The 22,006-nt window shown below is 40.8% G+C and overlaps 1 protein-coding gene across 3 annotated transcripts in view; it reads left to right on the top strand.

The window, feature by feature from the left end:
* Positions 1-22,006, top strand: part of NPSR1 (neuropeptide S receptor 1) — a 152,598-nt gene that overhangs the window by 92,324 nt on the left and 38,268 nt on the right. For 2 of the 3 annotated variants that reach the window (XM_069586703.1, XM_069586704.1), the window contains exon 3: positions 16,280-16,383. The exons of the other annotated variant lie outside the window; for it this stretch is intronic. In XM_069586703.1, the coding sequence (XP_069442804.1) occupies positions 16,280-16,383 (104 nt within the window). The remainder of the gene's footprint in view (positions 1-16,279; positions 16,384-22,006) is intronic. 3 annotated transcript variants of the gene reach the window in all.

Raw genomic sequence — 22,006 nt, 5'->3', positions numbered from 1 at the left:
ATTTTTTATTATTTGTACTACTTGAATTTTGTATTATATGCTTGCATTATTTATAAAGAACACAGAAACCATATTTAAAAGCACCTTCTAGGGTATTTTAATTTGGATCAGAGATTTCTCTCCTTCCCTGCCTATAAGTAAGCAGAAAAATTAATAATAATAGCTAATATTTAATGGGACTTCCCTGAGAGCTCAGTTGGTAAAGAATCTGCCTGCAGTGCAGGAGACCCTGGTTCGATTCCTGGGTCAGGAATATCCGCAGGAGAAGGGATAAGCTACCCACTCCAGTATTCTTGGGCTTCCCTTGTGGCTCAACTGATAAAAAAATCTGCCTTCAATGTGGAAGACCTGGGTTCAATCCCTGGGTTGGGAAGATCCCCTGGAGAAGGGAAAGGCTACCCACTCCAGTATTCTGGCCTGATGCTTACTGAATCAACTATTTGCAAAACAAACAGAAAACCTTTTCATTTTCTCATTTATTGCTCCACGTTACCTGAGCTATAGATACTCTTGTTACTCTCATGTTTGACTTGCGGAAACTGAAACTGGGGAGTTTAAATAATTTCCCCAGAGTCATAGTTAGCAAATGGAGTTCAAACACAGGTCCCCAACTCTAAAGCTGTGCTTTGACCTCTATGCACAGTCTCCATTAGACAGGACTGGGCATCCAGGGAGCCAGTCAGAATGGAGAAGGAGGAGCTCAAATACAGCAGACCCAAACGCCCGCTCAGCCTAGCCCTACAGCGTGGTTTGCTCTTTGCCCCCTTTATGTCCTAATGAATCAAATCATTTTGAACACGAAAAAGAGTGAGATTGGATTTTTGCTAAGATGAAAGAAAGGAATCTGGCCCCACCTGGTATCTTCAAAGCTTTCCAGTGTAAGCTAGCAGAAAGCACTTCAGTGCAATGAAGTGGCAATTTAATAATTCCCCAAGAATACAAGAAGATTTGGCAAAGTCACAAGCAATCTGGATCCACCAGCACTTGGGCATAATGGAAAGAGCAGGCATCTTAAGCTCTAGAGCAGAAATCAGCCAGCTTTTCTATTAAGAGCCAGATAATAAACATTTTAGGTTTTGAAGGCCATATTATCTCTGTCACAACCACCCAACTCTGCCTTTGTGGCACGAAAGCAGGCATGGAAAGTATGTAACGGAATGGGAGTGGTTGTGTTCCAACAGAACTTTACCAATGGATGCTGAAATTTGAATTTCACATTATTTTCATGTACCACAGAAATATTTTTCTTCTCTTGATTTTTTCAAAAATTAAAACATGGTTTTAAATATTCTTAGTCTGAGATAGGTCTTTTTATTTTGTTAGAGAACCCTTGTATGAAATTACTGAGTAGAGAAAAATGTTTTCAAAATTCTTGAAGATAAAAAAGATTCTTAGTTTGACAACTGTACAAAATTAAGTGGTGGGGTCTGTTAGGACCAAACTGAAGCCAGGACAGGCTCTAAGCAGCAGGCTAGGCCTGAGGTTTAGTCTCTAGGAAAGCTGAGGCACTGGGAACTCCCGCAGGCAGTGTAGCTCAACCAATCAGAAAAAATCCCCGTAGACCACCACCACCCCACCCCCCCCACCCACCCCCGGGCCAGACCTGAGCCAATCCGGATAGGGATGCGAGGTTTAAAAGTCCCGGGTGCGCGTACCGTTTAACCAATCAGCTATACTGTTACAGGAACAAAGAATCGTCTGTATAAAAGTAGATGTGATTCAGAGCTCAGGGCTCTCCTCAAGACTCCACTGTGCTGGATGAGACTTGAGCCCTAGCTTGAGCTAGCAATAAACCCCTTTATGCTTTTGCATTGCTGTGGATGTCTTATTCTCTCAGTTTTGGGGACTCAGACACTGGGCATAACAGGGTCTGGAGATCTGGGTTTCATCCTGACTCATTATTTATTATTTACATGGCTTTAGAAGCATTACTTGAATTCTCCCAGCTTCCTTTCTCTCTTGGAGAAATGAGCAGAGGAGGCTCCATGCATGCAGGTCCTCTTTTGTGACTGGCACTAAGTCTGTGCTTTACTGAACTTAACCCTCATAATGACCAAAAGGAGCAGAAATTATACTATTGCCTCTTTTTGAACAGTTATAGTGTTGGGAAGAGTTTTTGTATATAATTTTGCCTGACTTGGCCTTCCTTGTTTATTGAGGTCAATCCTTATTATATGCAGAAGTTTCTATATTGGTTCAATGATAGTTTTCTTGCTTCTTCTAAGATTCTGTGGTTTTTTTTTTTTTTTTAGTATCTGTTGTACTGCACTTTAGAGTGAATTGTTTCATCTAATTATTCTATTCAGTTAGGAGTATATAAAAGTCCAATTTATACTCCAAATATCACTGAAGCAAAGTTGAATGCACATTCTGAATGAATGGTCACTATTTCTATTTATGTGCACAGAGTCTGGCTCACATACACTCATATAAAACACTGCATTAACTAAGAGAATGTCTGTGAATTGTCTAGTACAATGCCTGGCACAAGGGTAGTCTGACAATAGTTGTCCCCATCCTGCTTAAAGACAAGGGTCAGACTCAGAGAGCTTTTTCTTGGAAAAAGTGTCACCTGGAAAGATGAAGCCAAGATGACACCTTACTTCCACACTCACCTTGTACTCTTCCCAGCCCCAGGCCTGGAAACAACCATCTTCAAGGAATCATGGAGACCAGGATATATTTGAGTGAAAGGGCTATAGGAACTGCACACCAGTTTATTTTCTCGGTCCAAGCCTCAATATCCTTTCATATTTCAGTGATTCTCAAATGGAAGCAATTTAGGGGTATTTGAAGTCATCAGAGTGTCCAGGGATGTGAAATTTCCTATAATGCATAGAGCAGACTAGACTGATAAAGAATAGCCCCACAAACAGCATCCCTGCTAACAAATAGCTATCTGATCCCTGAATCAGTCATCACAGCTTGTCTTTCTTGAGTTCTGTTTCCTCAAGTATTGGCTCAGTTGGCAGGCACTCAGTTAACTTAATCACCACCCTTTCCTTAGTAGGTGCCAAATGTATTGAATTAACTACCATGCCTTATAGTAGATAAAACAGCAAGCCTTGACTGTTGATCTGATTTAAACAGAGCCTCAACCTATTACTTATCATTTCTTTTTAGAAAACTATCTTCCAGATTATTGGTTATGAACTCAGAACTTATGGTGAAGTCCCATTCATTTCTAGTCTATGCAAGTGCTCCATCTAGTCATTCAGCCCTGTTTGTTGCATCAACACCAATTAGAGGTATCCAGGACTTACACCATGCATTTTACCAAGCATTTTACAAGCTATTTAACCTTCACAATATCCCTATAAATCATGTACTCTTATTATCATTTTTTACAAAGAATCTGATACTCAGCATGGTGAGTAGTATACCCAAGATGGTGCAGCTATTATGTGGCAGAACCAACATTCCAAACCCCTGCAGTCAGACCTCAGGACCCATGCTGCATGCATTGCCTGTAACATGTAAAACATACCCAGTAAAATAGAAAATACAAAATAAAATACAAGAGCCATGGAAAATGTTAAACTACAGGGACAACAAAATCAAAAACAAATTTAAGTTTCGAGGTACTACAAAGTTATTGTGGCTGACTATATTTCACTCTGTGTTTCCTAGTAGCCAAAACTAAGGGCAAAACTCCTCAGATATGATTCCTTCCTGCCTTGAGGGAAATGCATCTCAAGAAGTTTCTGGATCATGAACATTGGTCCTGTGGAGTCTTGTATGCAGGCCTTTGATAAGACCTCAGTAAAACATTCCCTCCAATGTCCTTGTGTGTGTGCGCGCATGCACAGTTGCTTCAGTCGTGTCTGACTCTTCACATCCCTATGGACTATAACCTGCCAGGTTACAGGTAACCTGTAACCAGACAGGCTCCTCTGTCCATGAGATTCTCCAGGCCAAAATACTGGAGTGAGTTGCCATGCTCTCCTCCAAGGGATCTTCCTGACCCAGGGATCAAACCCACATCTCCTGAATTCCATGAATTGCAAGCAGATTCTTTACTGCTGAGCCATTGGGGAAGCCCAAAAACATCCTTACGTAACTGATTCTCATAGACCTTCAATACGAGACGAGCGCATGAAGACTGTTTCAGGACAGAGGGAATGAAAAGTATTCATTGAATTGAGAAGGCATCTTGAGACCATAAAACAAGGCAGGTAGCTTCATATACTCAATGAGTCAGTTTATCACAGGGTCACTTACTTACAGGGTTGGATTAGGTTGGGGGCAGACAATGATCTGGAAGCATTCACAGCTGCACTCCACATTGTTGAGGAGCCACTGGGACAATTTTACAGTTAACCTAGGGTATGGAAGTAGGTACTAGGAAACAGGATGTATGCTCCTAACTTAAGATTTATGAATGGGTAACTTATCTCATGGGTGTCAGGAATATATCAGTGAAGGTTTTCATTGTTTGAGATTAATAGAACATAGAGGCTACCATGGAGAAGGCAATGGCAAACCACTCCAGTACTCTTGCCTGGAAAATCCCACGGATGGAGAAGCCTGGTAGGCTGCAGTCCATGGGGTCTCGAAGAGTCGGACACGACTGAGCGACTTCACTTTCACTTTTCACTTTCATGCATTGGAGAAGGAAATGGCAACCCACTCCACTATTCTTGCCTGGAAAATCTCAGGGACGGCGGAGCCTGGTGGGCTGCTGTCTGTGGGGTTGCACAGAGTCGGACACGACTGAAGCGACTTAGCAGCAGCAGAGGCTACCTAGTTCTCTATGACTATTTGTTGTTGTTGTTGTTTGGTAGCTCAGTCGTATCTGACTCTCTGTGACCCCATGGACTACAGCATGCCAGGCTTCCCTGTCCTTCACCATCTCCTGGAACTTGCTCAAACTCATGTCCATTGAGTCAGTGATGCCATCCAACCATCCCATCCTCTGCTATCCACTTCTCCTGCCTTCAATCTTTCCCAGCATCAAGGTCTTTTCTAACGAGTCTTCTCTTCACATCAGATGGCCAAAGTGTTGGATATTCAGCTTCAGCATCAGTCCTTCCAATGAATATTCAGGACTGATTTCCTTTAGGATGGACTGGTTGGATCTCCTTGCAGTCCAAGGGACTCTCAAGAGTCTTCTCCAACACCACAGTTTAAAAGCATCAATTCTTTGGTGCTTAGCCTTTTTGATAGTCCACTCTCACATTTGTACATGACTACTGGAAAACCCATAGCTTTGACTATTTGGTCCTTTGTTGGCCAAGTAATGTTTCTGCTTTTTTTAAAACATGCTGTCCAGGTTTATCATAGCTTTTCTTCCAAGGAGCATCTTTTAATTTCATGGCTACAGTCACTGTCCACAGTGATTTTGGATCCCAAGAAAATTAAGTTTGTCACTGTTTACATTGTTTCCACATCTATTTGCCATGAAGTGATGAGACCGGCAAGAATACACAGAAGAACTGTACAAAAAGGATTTTCACGACCCAGTTTATCACGATGGTGTGATCACTCATCTTGAGGCAGACATCCTGGAATGTGAAGTCAAGTGGGCCTTAGGAAGCATCACTACAAACAAAGCTAGTGGAGGTGATGGAATTCCAGTGGAGCTGTTTCAAATCCTGAAAGATGATGCTGTGAAACTGCTGCACTCAGTGTGTCAGCAAATCTGGAAAACTCAGCAGTGGCCACAGGACTGGAAAACGTCAGTTTTCATTCCAATCCCAAAGAAAGGCAATGCCAAAGAATGCTCAAACTATTGCACAATTGCACTCATCTCACACGCTTGTAAAGTAATGCTCAAAATTCTCCAAGCCAGCCTTGGAGCAATACGTGAACCATGGACTTCCAGGTGTTCAAGCTGGTTTTAGGAAAGGCAGAGGAACCAGAGATCAAATTGCCAACATCTGCTGGATCAGGGAAAAAGCAAGGGAGTTCCAGAAAAACATCTATTTCTGCTTTATTGACTATGCCAAAGCCTTTGACTGTGTGGATCACAAGAAACTGTGGAAAATTCTGAAAGAGATGGGAATACCAGACCACCTGACCTGCCTCTTGAGAAACCTATATGCAGGTCAGGAAACAACAGTTAGAACTGGACATGGAACAACAGACTGGTCCCAAATAGGAAAAGGCGTACATCAAGGCTGTATATTGTCACCCTGCTTATTTAACTTCTATGCAGAGTACATCATGAGAAAGGCTGGGCTGGAGGAAGAACAAGCTGGAATCAAGATTGTCGGAGAATATCAATAACCTCAGATATGCAGATGACACCACCCTTATGGCAGAAAGTGAAGAGGAACTAAAAAGCCTCTTGAAGAAAGTGAAAGAGGAGAGTGAAATAGTTGGCTTAAAGTTCAACATTCAGAAAACGAAGATCATGGCATCTGGTCCCATCACTTCATGGCAAATACATGGGGAAACAGTGGAAACAGTGTCAGACTTTATTTTGGGGGGCTCCAAAATCACTGTAGATGGTGATTGCAGCCATGAAATTAAAAGACACTTACTCCTTGGAAGGAAAGTTATGACCAACTTAGACAGCATATTCGAAAGCAGAGACATTACTTTGTCAACAAAGGTCCATCTAGTCAAGGCTATAGTTTTTCCAGTAGTTATGTATGGATGTGAGAGTTGGACTATAAAGAAAGCTGAGCACAGAAGAATTGATGCTTTTGTTCTGTGGTGTTGGAAAAGACTCTTGAGAGTCCCTTGGACTGCAAGGGGATCCAACCAGTCCATCCTAAAGGAGATCAGTCCTGGGTGTTCACTGGAAGGACTGATGTTGAAGCTGAAACTCCAATACTTTGGCCACCTGATGTAAAGAGCTGACTTATTTGAAAGACCCTGATACCTGGAAAGATTGAGGGCAGAAAGAGAAGATGACAGAGGATGAGATGATTGGATGGCATCACTGACTCAATGGACATGAGTTTGTGTAAACTCCAGGAGTTTGTGATGGACAGGGAGGACGAGCATGCCCTGGTTCATGGGGTCACAAAGAGCTGGACACAACTGAGTGACTGAACTGAGCTGAACTGATGAGACCAGATAGGCCCAGCATTTTGCATGACATACTCTGTATTTAAGTTAAATCAGCAGGATGACAATATACAGCCTCGATGTACTCCTTTCCCGATTTGGAACCAGTCCACTGTTCCATGTCCAGTTCTAATTGTTGCTTCTTACTTGCATACAGGTTTTTCAGGAGGTAGGTAAGGTTGTCTGGTAGTCCCATCTCTTTTAAGAATTTTCCACAGTTTGTTATGATCCACACAGGCAAAGGCTTTAGCATAGTCAATGAAGCAGAAGCAAATGTTTTTCTGGAATTCTTTTGTCTTTTCTGTGATCCAATGGATGTTGGTAATTTGATCTCTATGTCTATTAAACAACATATATTAACTACAAAACCCTTGATGACAGAGAGGTGCACAGTACAGTCCTGGGCAGCGTCAGTGAAATAAGATAGTTACTGAGATCTTAAATTATACAAAAGGGCAGCCATAAAGACCATCCAAGACAATGATGGTCCAAATATTTCTTGATACAATCTACCACATCCGTCCCAACCTGCTACAACTCATTTGTCCTTGGGCAAGAGAACAAAGGGGAAAAAGGATATTCAAAGAACTTGTCTCTTGGATAACTACAAATGAATTTCCCCACCCCCACACTTAGATTTCTAAACATCCTATAATAAATTGATGCACTGATGTCAGTGCTTTTTAAAAGGAAAACACAATCTCATTACAAGAGGAATTAAGTTGTCCATTTCTTACATTTATACTGAGTCAGTTTGAGTCCCATGTTGTGCAGTGATGATTGTGCATGACCCTGCCTCAAGACATTTCCGCGTAAAATGGAGGAGAAGTAGTAGTGACTCAGTGCCTTATTTTCCCTTATCTTAAGGAAACGTTTGCTCTTGCTGAACTTGATGTTTGTACATATGAGTGTAAGAATTCTTCACCACTCAGCAATGACCAATGACCCAGGCTGACCAGTTGGCCTCATTAAATGAGATTCTTGGCTTTTGAGTACCACAGAAGCAAAGGGAATATGTTTTAGGAGGACTTGGGTTTCTTTAATTGGACATATGATTTTTATTTGTTTGGTGGACCAATGGAGAAAGAGAGACATTAGTGGCATTTTATGACTTGTTAAGACTAATTGAAAAATCTGAGGAATGAAGCCTTCTGTGAAGAGAGTGCTCTAATGGGAATGGATGTGATGATTATTTACCTAATTGAACAATAATGACGGAGGTGCAGGCCACTTTTCCCGGGATTAATAAAGAACCTGGGAGTTGACAGTTTAGGCCATTAAGCTCAGCTAGTACTCAATCTTGGTGAAGGGCATGGTGCCAGAATTATATTAGTATTGTGAAATGAGCCCAAAACTTAGAGACACGAGAACTTTTCTGAGAAATAATTTTACTTGGCAGTTAATCATCTGACATCAGTTTGGGCAATGCAAGTTCTCTCATTAAACTAACTTTCACATAAGGTCTTGAAATCTTATTCCATTTAGAGTGTTCTCAAGCATATGGTTGTTATAAAAGCAAAGTGGGAGAGAGTGGGATCCTTAGTAATATCAAAAATAGTTTCCTGCACAACTGCAAGCAAACAAGCCATTATCACCTCCCTTGCTTTTAAAACAAAACAAACAACATAATGACACTAAGTTGAACTAGAAGCATCACAAACTCTGGAGATTCATGGTTGAAACTGTTACTCAGAGTGTCCCTACAGTAAAACCAAGCAACACTACTCCATAATCCCTAGTTGGCACTAAACATATCTTACATTATCAGAAATCTCAATCTCATAGAAATTGTGTTTGTATTCAATAGCCCCCTATCCAGTGCAACAAATGTTCATGTACTACTCACTTACCAAGAAAAAGAGTTACTCAGCTTTCTGCTACTGCCGCTAAATCGCTTCAGTTGTGTTAAACTCTGTGCGACCCCATAGACGGCAGCCCATCAGGCTCCCCTGTCCCTGGGATTCTCCAGGCAAGAACACTGGAGTGGGTTGCCATCTCCTTCTCTGATGCATGAAAGTGAAAAGTGAAAGTAAAGTCGCTCAGTCGTGTCCGACTCTTCACGACCCCATGGACTGCAGCCTACCAGGCTCCTCCATCCGTGGGATTTTCCAGGCAAGAGTACTGGAGTGAGGTGCCATCGCCTTCTCCACTCAGCTTTCTAGGTGTTCACTATTCCTATAATTCTGCTCCGCATGGGAAAGTTCAAACCTCAACTTAAAGCAAGTAGAAACGGTGCTTCAACTTTCTCTCTATGCAGAGTGAATCCTACACTGGTGGCCTTGCATTTTCAAGGTATTTGCAAATATGTTTTGTAAGCCAACATTTCCTTCTTTTTCTAGCAAACACTGAATATTTTGCAAGACAGTATAAAAAGGGATGAGAATAAAAACATGAATAAGGCACAGCCACTGTGGTACTGCAACCTAGCACAGACCTTAGAATCAAGAGAGCTCTTTTAAAAAGAAAAATTGGGGTATAGTTGCTTTACTGTATTGTGTACAACGAAGTGAATCAGCTATACATATACATATATCCCCTCTGTCTTAGACCTCCCTCCCACCACCACCCCCAACGCCCCCCATCCCGACCCCACAATCAAGGTCATCACAGAGCACCAAGCTGAGTTCCCTATGCTATATAGCAGGTTTCCACTAGCTATCTATTTTACATATACACATGGAATATTACTCAGCCATTAAAAGGAGTGAAATTGGGTCATTTGTAGAGAGAGCTCTTTTGGAAACCTGTTGAGGGAGCAAAACTTCCAATCATATTCCTCCTTCCAGCATCTGGATTTCTAATCATTATCTTAATCTACATTGAGTGAAGTCGCTCAGTCATGTCCGACTCTTTGCGACCCCATGGGCTGTAGCCTACCAGGCTCCTCTGTCCATGGGATTTTCCAGGCAATAGTACTGGAGTGGGTTGCCATTTCCTTCTCCAGGGGATCTCCCCGACCCAGGGATCATACCCGGGTCTCCCACATTGTAGACAGACGCTTTACCGTCTGAGCCACCAGGGAAGAAGTAATCTACGTTGAAGAAGATGGTTAATGTGGCTCCATCTGCTCTGAGGCATTACCTCTCTAGCAACCTCTGCAGGAGCCTGCAGCCAGCCAATTAAGCAACAACAGTAATAATGTAGTCATTTATTTAGTAGGAAGTTACCAAGCTTTTACCACATAATAAAACAATGTCAGGGTCCAGAGACATAAAGGTGAATTTTTAAAAAATCTCTATCTTCCCAAACTATAGTGTAATTGAAAAGAAATATTAAAAACGTTAATGTGTTACAGGTACTTCGATAGTAGGGTAGGGAGAAGCCCAGAAGTGGGAATCAGCCAATCTCAGTGGTCTTTAGGAAGAAGAACATGCATCATAAAGGAGCTAATCTTGAACTAAACTTTAAAAAGCTAAGAGATATCCTTCAGGTAGAGGTACATAAAGAACTTGCCAAGTCAAGGGACTGACATAAAGAAAAGGGCTGGCAGAGGAAAACGCTGGGGATGGTCAAGGAACAGTAAGGTCTTCTCTCTTAACTACATCTTAAGTGCCTCACTTGATTAAGCAGCACTTCCACTCTTTCTGCAAACTAGCAGAAAATACCCTACCAGCATCTGTGGCAAGTCAGATGGACACTAATGAGCCTGTCCCCTTTCTGCTTCCGCTTCTTGTATTATGTGAGTCACAGGAGTTTGTTCCCAGTTTGTGGCAGTGGTACTCATTACTGAAATTATATAATTAACATAAACAACACTGGAGAGTTGTTGCTTCTGTGAAAATTAAGTTGGGTATTTTGAAAAAACTTGACTTTTATTTTTACTGAGTCACTAAGAGAAGCTACAATAGAAGTAAGCCCAGGAAATGGAACTATAAAAGAATAAAGGAGGATTATAAAATTCCCTATGATGAGATTCTGCCTCAAATTGCTTTGCTGATATCTCAAGTTCTCACTCTAAAGAAACCAGGACTGGAAATCATGTAAGATGCATTATGGAGGCATTTTATGCACTAAAAAAGATGATTCATAAAATCAAAGTCTTGCCCCTATGTGAAAGATAAGAAAAATGTACACTCAAGTTTTACGTTAAGATATTTTAAGGTGGTTTTTTGGGTGTGCTTTCTTTCTTTAACCAATGTTTTGACCATCAAACTGGTGTCACTATTAATGTACTGGTTGAAAGAGTTTCTCTTGTAGCATGAATTTAGGAGAGGATGAGAAAAGATCAAACTGAAGAAAGAGGCAGGAAGGCTCCAAAAGTCACAATAGGGCATTTGGACTTTATTCTATAGATCAGGGAGTGGCAAACTATAGCTCACAGGTCAATCTCAGCCCAAATCCATTTTTATAAATAAAGTTTTATTGGGACATAGCCATGTCCATTCAGTTAGAGGAGTACCTATGGCTGCCTTCACACTACAATGGCAGAGCTGAAGAGTTGTTATAGAGATGGTGTGCAGATATACAAGAAGGTTTAGGCTATGCCTACAGGAAAAGCATGAAATACTTCCTTCTTGCCAGTCACTTCTTTCAACAAAAGCCCTCGGCCACTGCAGGACCAAATGCCCTAGAGAACAAGGAAAGGCACAGAAATAAAAATCCCTCAACTCTTGGGGATGGAGGTATGAAATGGCTGGTCCAGGATATTAAACTAATACTAATTAGAAGTCTCCTACCACTAGGGAAAGACATTGAAAATCTCTCCCACACAAGACCCACCACTTTGATTTCCAGGGAGGAACTGGAACACTGAGAATGTCCCACCCCCAGGGCCCAGGTGTACAGGTCTATGTGAGACTGAGGCTTGGCCAGGAAAAAATAGAGCATTACAACTACCTGCTTAGTAAGCATTGAGCAGCAAATAGTAACAATGCTACAGGACTACAAATGCATCTGAAAGCCAAGAATGGAGTATTAAAACCCTCCAATACCCCAACTCCCATGCTAATAGAGCATCCAAAAGGAATCTGAAGCCTCTAGGGACTGAGGATGTCCACAGCAACATCATTAACCATTAGGGAAATGCACACTGAAGTCATAATGAAAGGCCACAGTCTGGGCTTCCCCAGTGGCTCAGCAGGTAAAGACTCTGCCTGCAATGCAGGAGACACAGGAGATGCAGGTTCGATCTCTGGAGTAGGAAATGGCAACCCATTCCAGTATTCTTTCCTGAAAAATCTCATGGACAGGGGAGCCTGGCGGGCTACAGTCCAACGCGTTGCAAAGAGGTGGACATGACTGAGCAACTGAGCACAGCACAGTACACTCATGGCTGAGTAAATAAAACACATTGAGAATATCAAGTGGTACCAAGGATGCAGAAGTATTTCTCATACTTTATTGGTAAGGAGCACTCTGGTGCAGCAACTCTGGAAAACAGTTGAGCAGTTTCTTATGAAAAGCTATACTTACCCTAGGGCCCAACAGTCTACTCCTGGGTATTTACCCTAAGAAAATGAAAACTTATGTTCACATAAAATCTTATATAGGAATGTTCATAGCAGTTTTATTTGGGACAGCTGAAACCTGGAAGCAACCCAAACAGAATGAGCTTATCTTCCTGTATTTGCAGGAAGCACAACCATCTACCCATTCCAGGACCCTAATATAGTGTTGACTCCTCCCCCTACCTCACTTTTAAAACACCAAAGTCCTCCTTATTTTGCCTTCAAAATATATGTCATATCTGCATTTTCTTCCCTATTTTTGCTCCTATTTGACATACGCTAGGTACCAACGATCTCTTTCTTGAACTTCTGCACAGTTCCCTAACAAATATAAATGGCAATTCCAGTATTGTGTGTTAGTCACTCAGTCATGTCTGAGTCTTTGCAATCCCACGGACTGTAGCCTGCCAGGCTTCTCTGTCCATGGAATTCTCTAGGCAAGAATACTGGAGTGGGTACCAATTCCCTCGATTGAAATCGGCTCGCCTGCATTGCAAGCCAATTCTTCACCATCTGAGCTACCAGGAAAGCCCAAATTCAGTATTAGACCTACCAAATGGATCTACCCCCTCCCCTTACCCATGTAAAACATATGCTTGGATACATAAACATTTAATTTTCCCACCAGTATATGGCGGGGTGGAGGGCGGGGGAAGAAAGCTCCTTTAATTGGCACATAAGATCTTAAAAATCCTCTCCAGGCCCATTTCTTGCCACTTTCAAGCACCTATTTTAGGCTTCAGCAACAACAAATAGATGTTAATATGCAAAAGCATCTCTCACTCTGTCTCTCCTCCGTGACTTCATTCATGCTGTCATCTGTGCCAGAGTTAACATCCTTCCCTCCCTCTTCCACTGACCTGTCCAAACCTTTAGGGTTCAGTTCAGGGGTCACCTCATTTTGACTTCTACCTACAATACCCATTCTCCTGCTCCAACTGGGAACCCACTTTCATGTTTGTAAGAACCTGTCAAAGGAGCACTAAAGACTGCTGTGAGCCTGGTTTTGGCTTTTCTGAGTATGACAGTTTCCTAGAATTGTTCACAGAAGAGATTTTAAAAAGCAAGAATAATACATAGAAGTGATTAAGCCTTTCAAATATGCCCTTTGTTCCCAAGGTTCCATTAATTGCCATTTAGGGGAGGCTTATTTGCAATGTCCTCAATTACTTAGGCAACTAAATAGCATTTACCGATCAGATAGAGCAGCATTTGCTTAATAGCAAATAACAAATGCAGTAGCACAGTCCATTGATAGTCTCCTTCCAGAGATGGCTTTATTTAAGTTTGCGCTCCAGAGGGAAATAGCTTTTTTTTTTTTCCACTGGAGTACATTATAATTGTTCACATAACCACTTATATCTAGAGATTGGGGTTTTTTCCCTTAATTTTTTACAGAATTAAGTAATGAATAAACCAAAAGAGCATATCTAAGTAACTCCAGAGTCCATTCCACTCATTCAAATCTATTCCTGCCAGTAAAAGCTTCATGAAATTCCTATCTGATCAAATCACAACCCCACAACTCTGAAGACCCTGCTCTCATCTGACCTTCTCAGCTAGAACAACTCTGACTACCCCAGAATTGCTGTGAGATTTCTCTTCTCCAACTTTTTAGACAGTTTTGTGGTAGTTTCTATGTGCTTGCCAATGCTTCTAATTGTTGTTACCTATAGGGAAACAAAAGAGAAGAAACAGGCAGAACACTGATGTTCAATATAAAAATGCCAGTTGGGGACTTGGCAAGGGGCAGGCAAGACCAGATTGTGGAAGGCTTTGATGCTAAATTCAGGGCTCAGACTTTATTAATGGTGAAGATTCAGATAAAGAAGGTTTTCAGGTCCTTGACAGAGTGTTATATCCCATGTCTCAAGAAAGTGGCCTTAAGTCAATGAATCCATCTTAAGTGATGGATCAGCTATTGATCAGCAGAAAATCCCTGAAGCACTGATTTGAGAATGATTCTGGATCACATAATTAATGAGAAATATCTGCATAGAGGTACGAGGAGAAGGAACTTCTCTACACACAGCATATTATGCCATAGCTCTGGACATCTATACAACTTATATAGTCTACAATTATAGAACTGAGCACAAAGTCTCTAACATTGGTCTCAGATTTTGGCCTCAGTTCCTCAGTAGTTTAAAAAACTAAGTCAATTGATCATGCACTTGACTTTGTCCAAAGAGGAAAGAAGAAGAAATTAGAGGAAGAGGACCACAATTCATGTAGGGTGGTAACAAGAAGTCCAAGTTGTAAAATGATGGGTGCAGAAAGGAACATTTTGAAAGGCTTCATGGGAATAAATATTTGCCTTTTTCTCAGTTTTGCCTTATATTGGTCCTCACACTGTCCCTGGGCAATGGCAACCCACTCCAGTACTCTTGCCTGGAAAATCCCATGGACGGAGGAGCTTGGTAGGCTGCAGTCCATGGGGTCGCTAAGGGTCTGGCTCGACTGAACGATTTCACTTTCACTTTTCACTTTCATGCATTGGAGAAGGAAATGGCGACCCACTCCAGTATTCTTGCCTGGAGAATCCCAGGGACAGAGGAGCCTCAGTTCAGTTCAGTTGCTCAGTCGTGTCCAACTCTGCGACCCCATGAATCGCAGCACGCCAGGCCTCCTTGTCCATCACCATCTCCTGGATTTCACTCAGACTCACGTCCATCGAGTCCGTGATGCCATCCAGCCATCTCATCTTCTGTCGTCCCCTTCTCCTCCTGCCCCCAATCCCTCCCAGCATCAGAGTCTTTTCCAATGAGTCAACTCTTCACATGAGGTGTCCAAAGTACTGGAGCTTCAGCTGTAGCATCATTCCCTCCAAAGAAATCCCAGGGCTGATCTCCTTCAGAATGGACTGGTTGGATCTCCTTGCAGTCCAAGGGACTCTCAAGAGTCTTCTCCAACACCACAGTTCAAACGCATCAATTCTTCGGCGCTCAGCCTTCTTCACAGTCCAACTCTCACATCCATACATGACCACAGGAAAAACCATAGCCTTGACTAGATGGACCTTAGTCGGCAAAGTAATGTCTCTGCTTTTGAATATACTGTCTAGGTCGGTCATAACTTTTCTTCCAAGGAGTAAGCGTCTTTTAATTTCATGGCTGCAGTCACCATCTGCAGTGATTTTGGAGCCCCTCAAAATAAAGTCTGACACTGTTTCTACTGTTTCCCCATCTATTTCCCATGAAATGATGGGACTGGATGCCGTGATCTTCGTTTTCTGAATGTTGAGCTTTAAGCCAACTTTTTCAGAGAAGCCTAGTGGGCTGCCATCTATGGGGTTGCACAGAGTCGGACATAACTGAAGCGACTTAGCAACAGCAGCAGCAAACATCTTTTAAACTCCTCTTCTATGACTTTAAAGGTCAACTCTATGATAATATTTCTTATCAGTCATTACAAAAATCCTTCCTAAGTGGCTGCGTCTGAGTGATGACAGACTCTAATAATAAAATTTAACTCTTACTTTGCCTTACATTTTCTCTATTGAAAGTGAAAGTGAAAGTCACTCAGTCATGTCTGACTCTTTGCGACCCCATGGACTACAGTCCATGGAATTCTCCAGGCCAGAATACTGGAGTGGGTAGCCTTTCCCTTCTCCAGGGTATCTTCCTGACCTAGGGATAGAACCCAGGTCTCCCCCATGCAGGCAGATTCTTTACCAGCTGAGCTATCAGGGAAGCCATTTGCCACCTAATAAATCAGAAAAAAAAAAAAAAAAGGCTCCAGGAATTCATTTCTACTGTAGCATAGCTGCAAATTTGAAAGAGACTGAAATCAACCACTTTTATGTGTTTTGTTAGATTCTTTCACAGGACTGGTTAACATCTTGACAGATATCATTTGGAGATTCACTGGAGACTTCATGGCACCTGACCTGGTTTGCCGCGTGGTCCGCTATTTGCAGGTATGTAGCACCTTCCAAATATGATGAGGCAAACTGACACCAAAATTACCTCTTGGATTCTTCATAAGGAAAATAGTATAAAACCCTATACTTTGCTGCAACAAATTGCTTACTTCTTCATAGTTGAAAGGACAAGCAAAATTTATATTTTTCATGTTTTTTGTTTGTTAAAAATAATACATGTATCAAGAAAACACAAGTAAGCAATAATAAGAACATAAGCATTCCTAGTTTAAGCATTAGGTAAAATTTCTGGGTTATTATTCTTTTTGACATATTCTGGCTGTCTTAGTCCAAGGATGCTGATATAAAAATACTGTTCTGACCTGGAGAATTCCATGGACTATATAGTCCATGGAGTCACAAAGAGTCAGACACGACTGAGCAACTTTCACAGAGTAGGTGGCTTATAAACAACAATTTATTTCTCACAGTTCTGGAGGCTGGAAGTCGAAAATTAGTGTACCAGCCTGGTCAGGTGACGGCCTTCCTCCCGACTGCAGACATCTCATTATTTCCTCACACACCATGACCAAATGGGATTTATTCCAGGTATGCAAGGCTGGTTCAACATTCAAAACTCAATTGATGTAATTAATAACATAAAAAGGTAAGAAAAGATTATATGATCCTATCAGTAGATACAGAAAAAGCATTTGAGAAAATCCTATACCCACTCCGATAAAAATTCTCAGCAAACTATGTATAGAGAGAAACTTCCTCAACTTGATAACAAAAATCTGTAAAAAAAAAAAAACCCTACAACTACCTCAGGCTTAATGGTGAGAAGCTAGAAGCTTTCCTCTTGAGACTGGAAATAACACAAAGATGTCTCCTTTCACACTCATATTCAGCATCATGTTGGAAGTTCCAACTAATTCAATATGACAAGAAAAAAAATAAAAGGTTACACAGATTGGTACAGAAAGATGAAATTAAAAACATCTGTGTTTACAAATAACTTTGTCTATACAGACAACTAAGTGAAAACCAGCAAGGTCGCAGAAAACAAGGTTAGAGGACCAAAGAGGATGAGCTGGCTGGATGGCATCATCAACTCAATAGATATGAGTTTGAATAGGCTCCAGGAGTTGGTGATGGACAGGGAAGCCTGGAGTGCTGCAGTCCATGGGGTTGCAAAGAGTAGGACACAACTGAGCGACTGAACTGAACTGAACATACAAAAGTTCAGATGTTTTTTCATATACCAACGATCAACAATTTGAAGTTAAAATTTAAAACACAGTACCATTTATGTTAGCACCCAAAATATGAAATATTTAGGTATAAATATAACAAAATATGTGCAAGATCAATATGAAGAAAACTGGAAAAACTCTGAAAAAAAACAAACAATATCTTGAAATGTATAGATATTCCATGTTCATAGATAGGAAGACTCACTATTGTCAAGATGACAATTCTGCCAATACAACTTATAAATTCAATGCGATTCCAATCAAAATCCCATCAGGTTATTTTATATATATGGACAAACTCTAAAGTTTAAGTAAAAAACACAGAACAGTCAATACAATACGGAAAAAGAAGAATATGGATGGAAGATTGACCCTATCTGATTTCAAGAATTACAAAATGCTCGAAAAATCAAAACAGCATGATACTGGAAAAGAATCAACAAATAGATCAATGGAGCCGAATAGACAGTGCAGAAAGAGATACACACAAAAAGTCTAATGGATCTTTAACAAAGGATCAAAGGCAGTTCAATGGAGAAAGGATAGCCTGCTCAAGAAATGCTGCTGGAGTCACTGGATATCCATTTGCAAAAAGAATAAGCAAGAATCCAGTCTCAGACTTCGCCGCTTTCACGAGGACTAACTCAACATGGATCACAGACTGGAATGGAATATGAAGTACCATAAAACTACTAGAAAATAACACAGGAGAAAATCAGGGGACTTTGGATATTTCTGTGATTTTTTTAGATATAACATCAAAAGCACAATCCATGAAAGAAACAATTGAAAGTTGGGGTTTTATGAAAATTTAAAATTTATTCTCTGCAAAAGACACTGTCAAGAAACTGGAAAAAATAGGGCACAGAATTGGGAAAAATATAGAAAACATATATTTGATAAAGAAACAAAAGTGAAAGAAAGAAAATGAAGTTGCTCTGTCGTGTCCAACTCTTTGCAACCCCACGGACTGTAGCCTACCAGGTTCCTCTGTCTATGGGATTTTCCAGGCAAGAATATTGGAGTGGGTTGCCATTTCCTTATCCAGGAGATCTTCCTGACCCAGGGATTGAACCCAGGTGTCCCACATTGTAGGCAGACGCTTTATCATCTGAGCCACCAGGGAAGTCAAAGAAACAAAGAAATCCTCAAATAACAATAAGAAAATAAACAACCCTCATCAAAGTGGTCAAAAGACCTGAACAGATACTTCACCAGAGAAGATCTACAGATGGCAAGCAAGCATATAGAAAGAATTTCAACATTCATTACTTAGACATTAGGAAATTCCAAATTAAAACAATGAGATACCACTATACACCTATTAGAATGGCTAAATCAGTATTTTTTAAACTGACGATACCAAGCGGGACTGAGAATATGTAGCTATAGGAAGTCTCATTCATCTTTTGTGGAAATGCAAAATGGTATACTTTAGAAGACAATTCGGCAATTTCTTATAAACTTGAACATACTCTTACCATAAGATCTAGCAATTGTGCTCCTAGGCATTTACTCAGTTGAGTTGACAACTTACATCCGCATGAAAGTCTGCACAAGAATGTTTATAGCAGTTTCACTCACAATTGCAAGAAATTGAGAGCAAGATACTCCTCAGAAGCTGAATGGATAAATAAACCAAAAGAGCTATCAAGCCATGAAAAGTCGTGGAGGAATCTTAAAAGCACATTGCTAACTGAAAGAAGCAAGTCTAAAAAGACGATGTTTGTGTGATTATAACTACATGACATTGAAAAAGGAAAAACCATGCAGACAGTAAAAAGATCAGTGGTTGCCAGGGATTGGCAGGGATTAAATAGATAAAGGCACAAGGGATTTTTAGGACAGTAAATCTCTTCTGTATAACACTGTAATAAAGGATACATGGCATTACGCATTTATCAAAACCCATGGAACTGTACAACACAAATAGTGAATCTCAATACAAGCCATGGACTTCAGTTAATCATAATGTATCAATATCAGTCTGTTAATTTTAAAAAATTTACCCACACTAATGTAAGGTTTAATAAGAAGAGAAAGTATGTGTGGGGGGGGTGGGGGGGTAGGGGGGGGCGGAGCGGCATGGCTAATATGGGTACTCTTTGTCTTATCTGCTCAATTTTTTCTGTAAAACCAAAACTGTTCTAAAAGATAAAGTATATTGATTTTTTAAAGTCAGTCCAGAGATTCTACTTTAAATGAATCCAATCTGGCATTTTTCTAAATAAAAAAATTGAAGTTTTCTGCATTTAAGTCTCATTTTTCTACAAGAATTTTTTTTTTGGGGGGGTTTCGTATTTGCTAGGTCATTTTTGTCAGAATTGAGGGTGGGATGGTGAGAATTTAGACATATGTCCTCAAGCTTCCATCTGTTCTCCAAATGGTATCCCATATGTTGTTGACGTGTAGAAATTTTATTGTTGACATTTATGAATTGACTATAATTGTACTTTAATTTCCTTCTTGACTCAAGTTAATTATAAGGGTGTTTAAATTTCCAAGTGGTATTTAAAAAAAAATTCATGATACTAATTTCAGCTTTCATTGCTTGTTGTTTTAAATTTGTGAATTGTATAAATTTCACTTTTTGGAATATATTGAGGGTTTTTTTTCCTTGATAGCTTAGTTTATGATTAATTTTTGAAATACTGCTTAGATATTTTATAATAATGTGTATCATTCTTAGAGTTTGTTTAATTATTTCTACCTATGTATTATTGTACCTGTTTCCTCTGTAGAACTTTGAACATTTTAGTTACATATATTTCAGTTCAGTTCAGTTCAGTCGCTCAGTCATGTCCGACTCTTTGAGACCCCATGAATTGCAGCTCACCAGGCCTCCCTGTCCAACACCAACTCCCAGAGTTCATTCAAACTCACATCCATCGAGTCAGTGGTGCCATCCAGCCATCTCATCCTCTGTCGTCCCCTTCTCCTGCCCCCGATCCCTCCCAGCATCAGAGTCTTTTCCAATAGTCAACTCTTCGCATGAGTTGGCCTAGTTACTGGAGTTTCCAGCTTTAGCATCATTCGTTCCAAAGAACACCCAGGAACGATTTCCTTTAGAATGGACTGGTTGGATCTCGTTGCAGTCCAAGGGACTCTCAAGAGTCTTCTCCAACACCACAGTTCAAAAGCATCAATTCTTTGGCACTCAGCCTTCTTCACAGTCCAACTCTCACATCCATAGATGACTACTAGACAAACTATAGCCTTGACTAGACAGACCTTTGTTGGCAAAGTAACATCTCTGCTTAAATACCATGGTCAGGTATTTAGAATACTTATTTATTTAATTTTGGCTGCATTGTGTCTTAGTTGCAAAGCACGGGCTCAGTTATTCCAGCCTGCAGCCTTAGTTGCCCATTGGCATGTGGGATCTTGGTTCCCTGACCAGGGATTGGACCTGTGTCCCCTGCATTGCAAGGCAGATTGTTAACCACTGGACCACCAGGGAAGTTCCCATTGTCAGGTTATTTTAAATGTCACTCATTCCTGCACCTAGAACCACATCTAGCACGAAGTAACCACTTGCTGGTATTTGTTGAAGGAAAAAAGAAGGCGACTGGTTCTGGCTCTCACACCATTTTTCTATACAAACTTTGAGTCACTGATTCTCAATAATCAAGGGTGGTCCATGGCTCTACAGCAGGGGCATCACCTGGGATCTTGTTAGAAATGCCAAATCTCGGGCCAACCCTAGGCCTATTGAATTAGGGGCTATAGTTCAACAAATCCCTGGTTGATCCCTGTGCACATTCACATTTGAGAAACACAGTTCTAAGCTACAAGGAGATAATATTAGCCCTCCCAGGAGAGTTAAGAGTGTCAGATGGGATGACTAATGTGAAAATGTCTTGAATATTGAAGCGTCTCTTAATTTCATGGCTGCAATCACCATCTGCAGTGATTTTGGAGCCCCCCAAAATAAAGTCTGACACTGTTTTCACCGTTTCCCCATGTATTTGCCATGAAGTGATGGGACCAGATGCCATGATCTTCGTTTTCTGAATGTTGAGCTTTAAGCCAGCTTTTTCACTCTCCTCTTTCACTTTCCTCAAGAGGCTTTTTAGTTCCTCTTCACTTTCTGCCATAAGGATGGTAACATCTGCATATCTGAGGTTATTGATATTTCTCCTGGCACTCTTGATTCCAGCTTGTGCTTCCTCCAGCCCAGTGTTTCTCTATATTTAGTGTTATGCTGTTGTTACATTTGGGCTTCGGTGGTGGCTCAGACCATAAAGTGTCTGCCTGCAATGTGGGAGACCCCGGTTCGATGTTACATTTAGGTTCATTGACATTCTGTTGCCATTGTGGTATTGTATCTATTATAATATAAATGATCCCTTCAATCCACATAGTACTAATTGCTTTGAATTTAATTTGTCTAATAGTACTATTGCAAGGAATGCTTTCTTTTA

Source organism: Ovis canadensis, chromosome 4 (assembly GCF_042477335.2).
Source record: "Ovis canadensis isolate MfBH-ARS-UI-01 breed Bighorn chromosome 4, ARS-UI_OviCan_v2, whole genome shotgun sequence".
NCBI lineage: Eukaryota > Metazoa > Chordata > Mammalia > Artiodactyla > Bovidae > Ovis > Ovis canadensis.
This window is presented reverse-complemented; position numbering and strand designations above follow the sequence as displayed.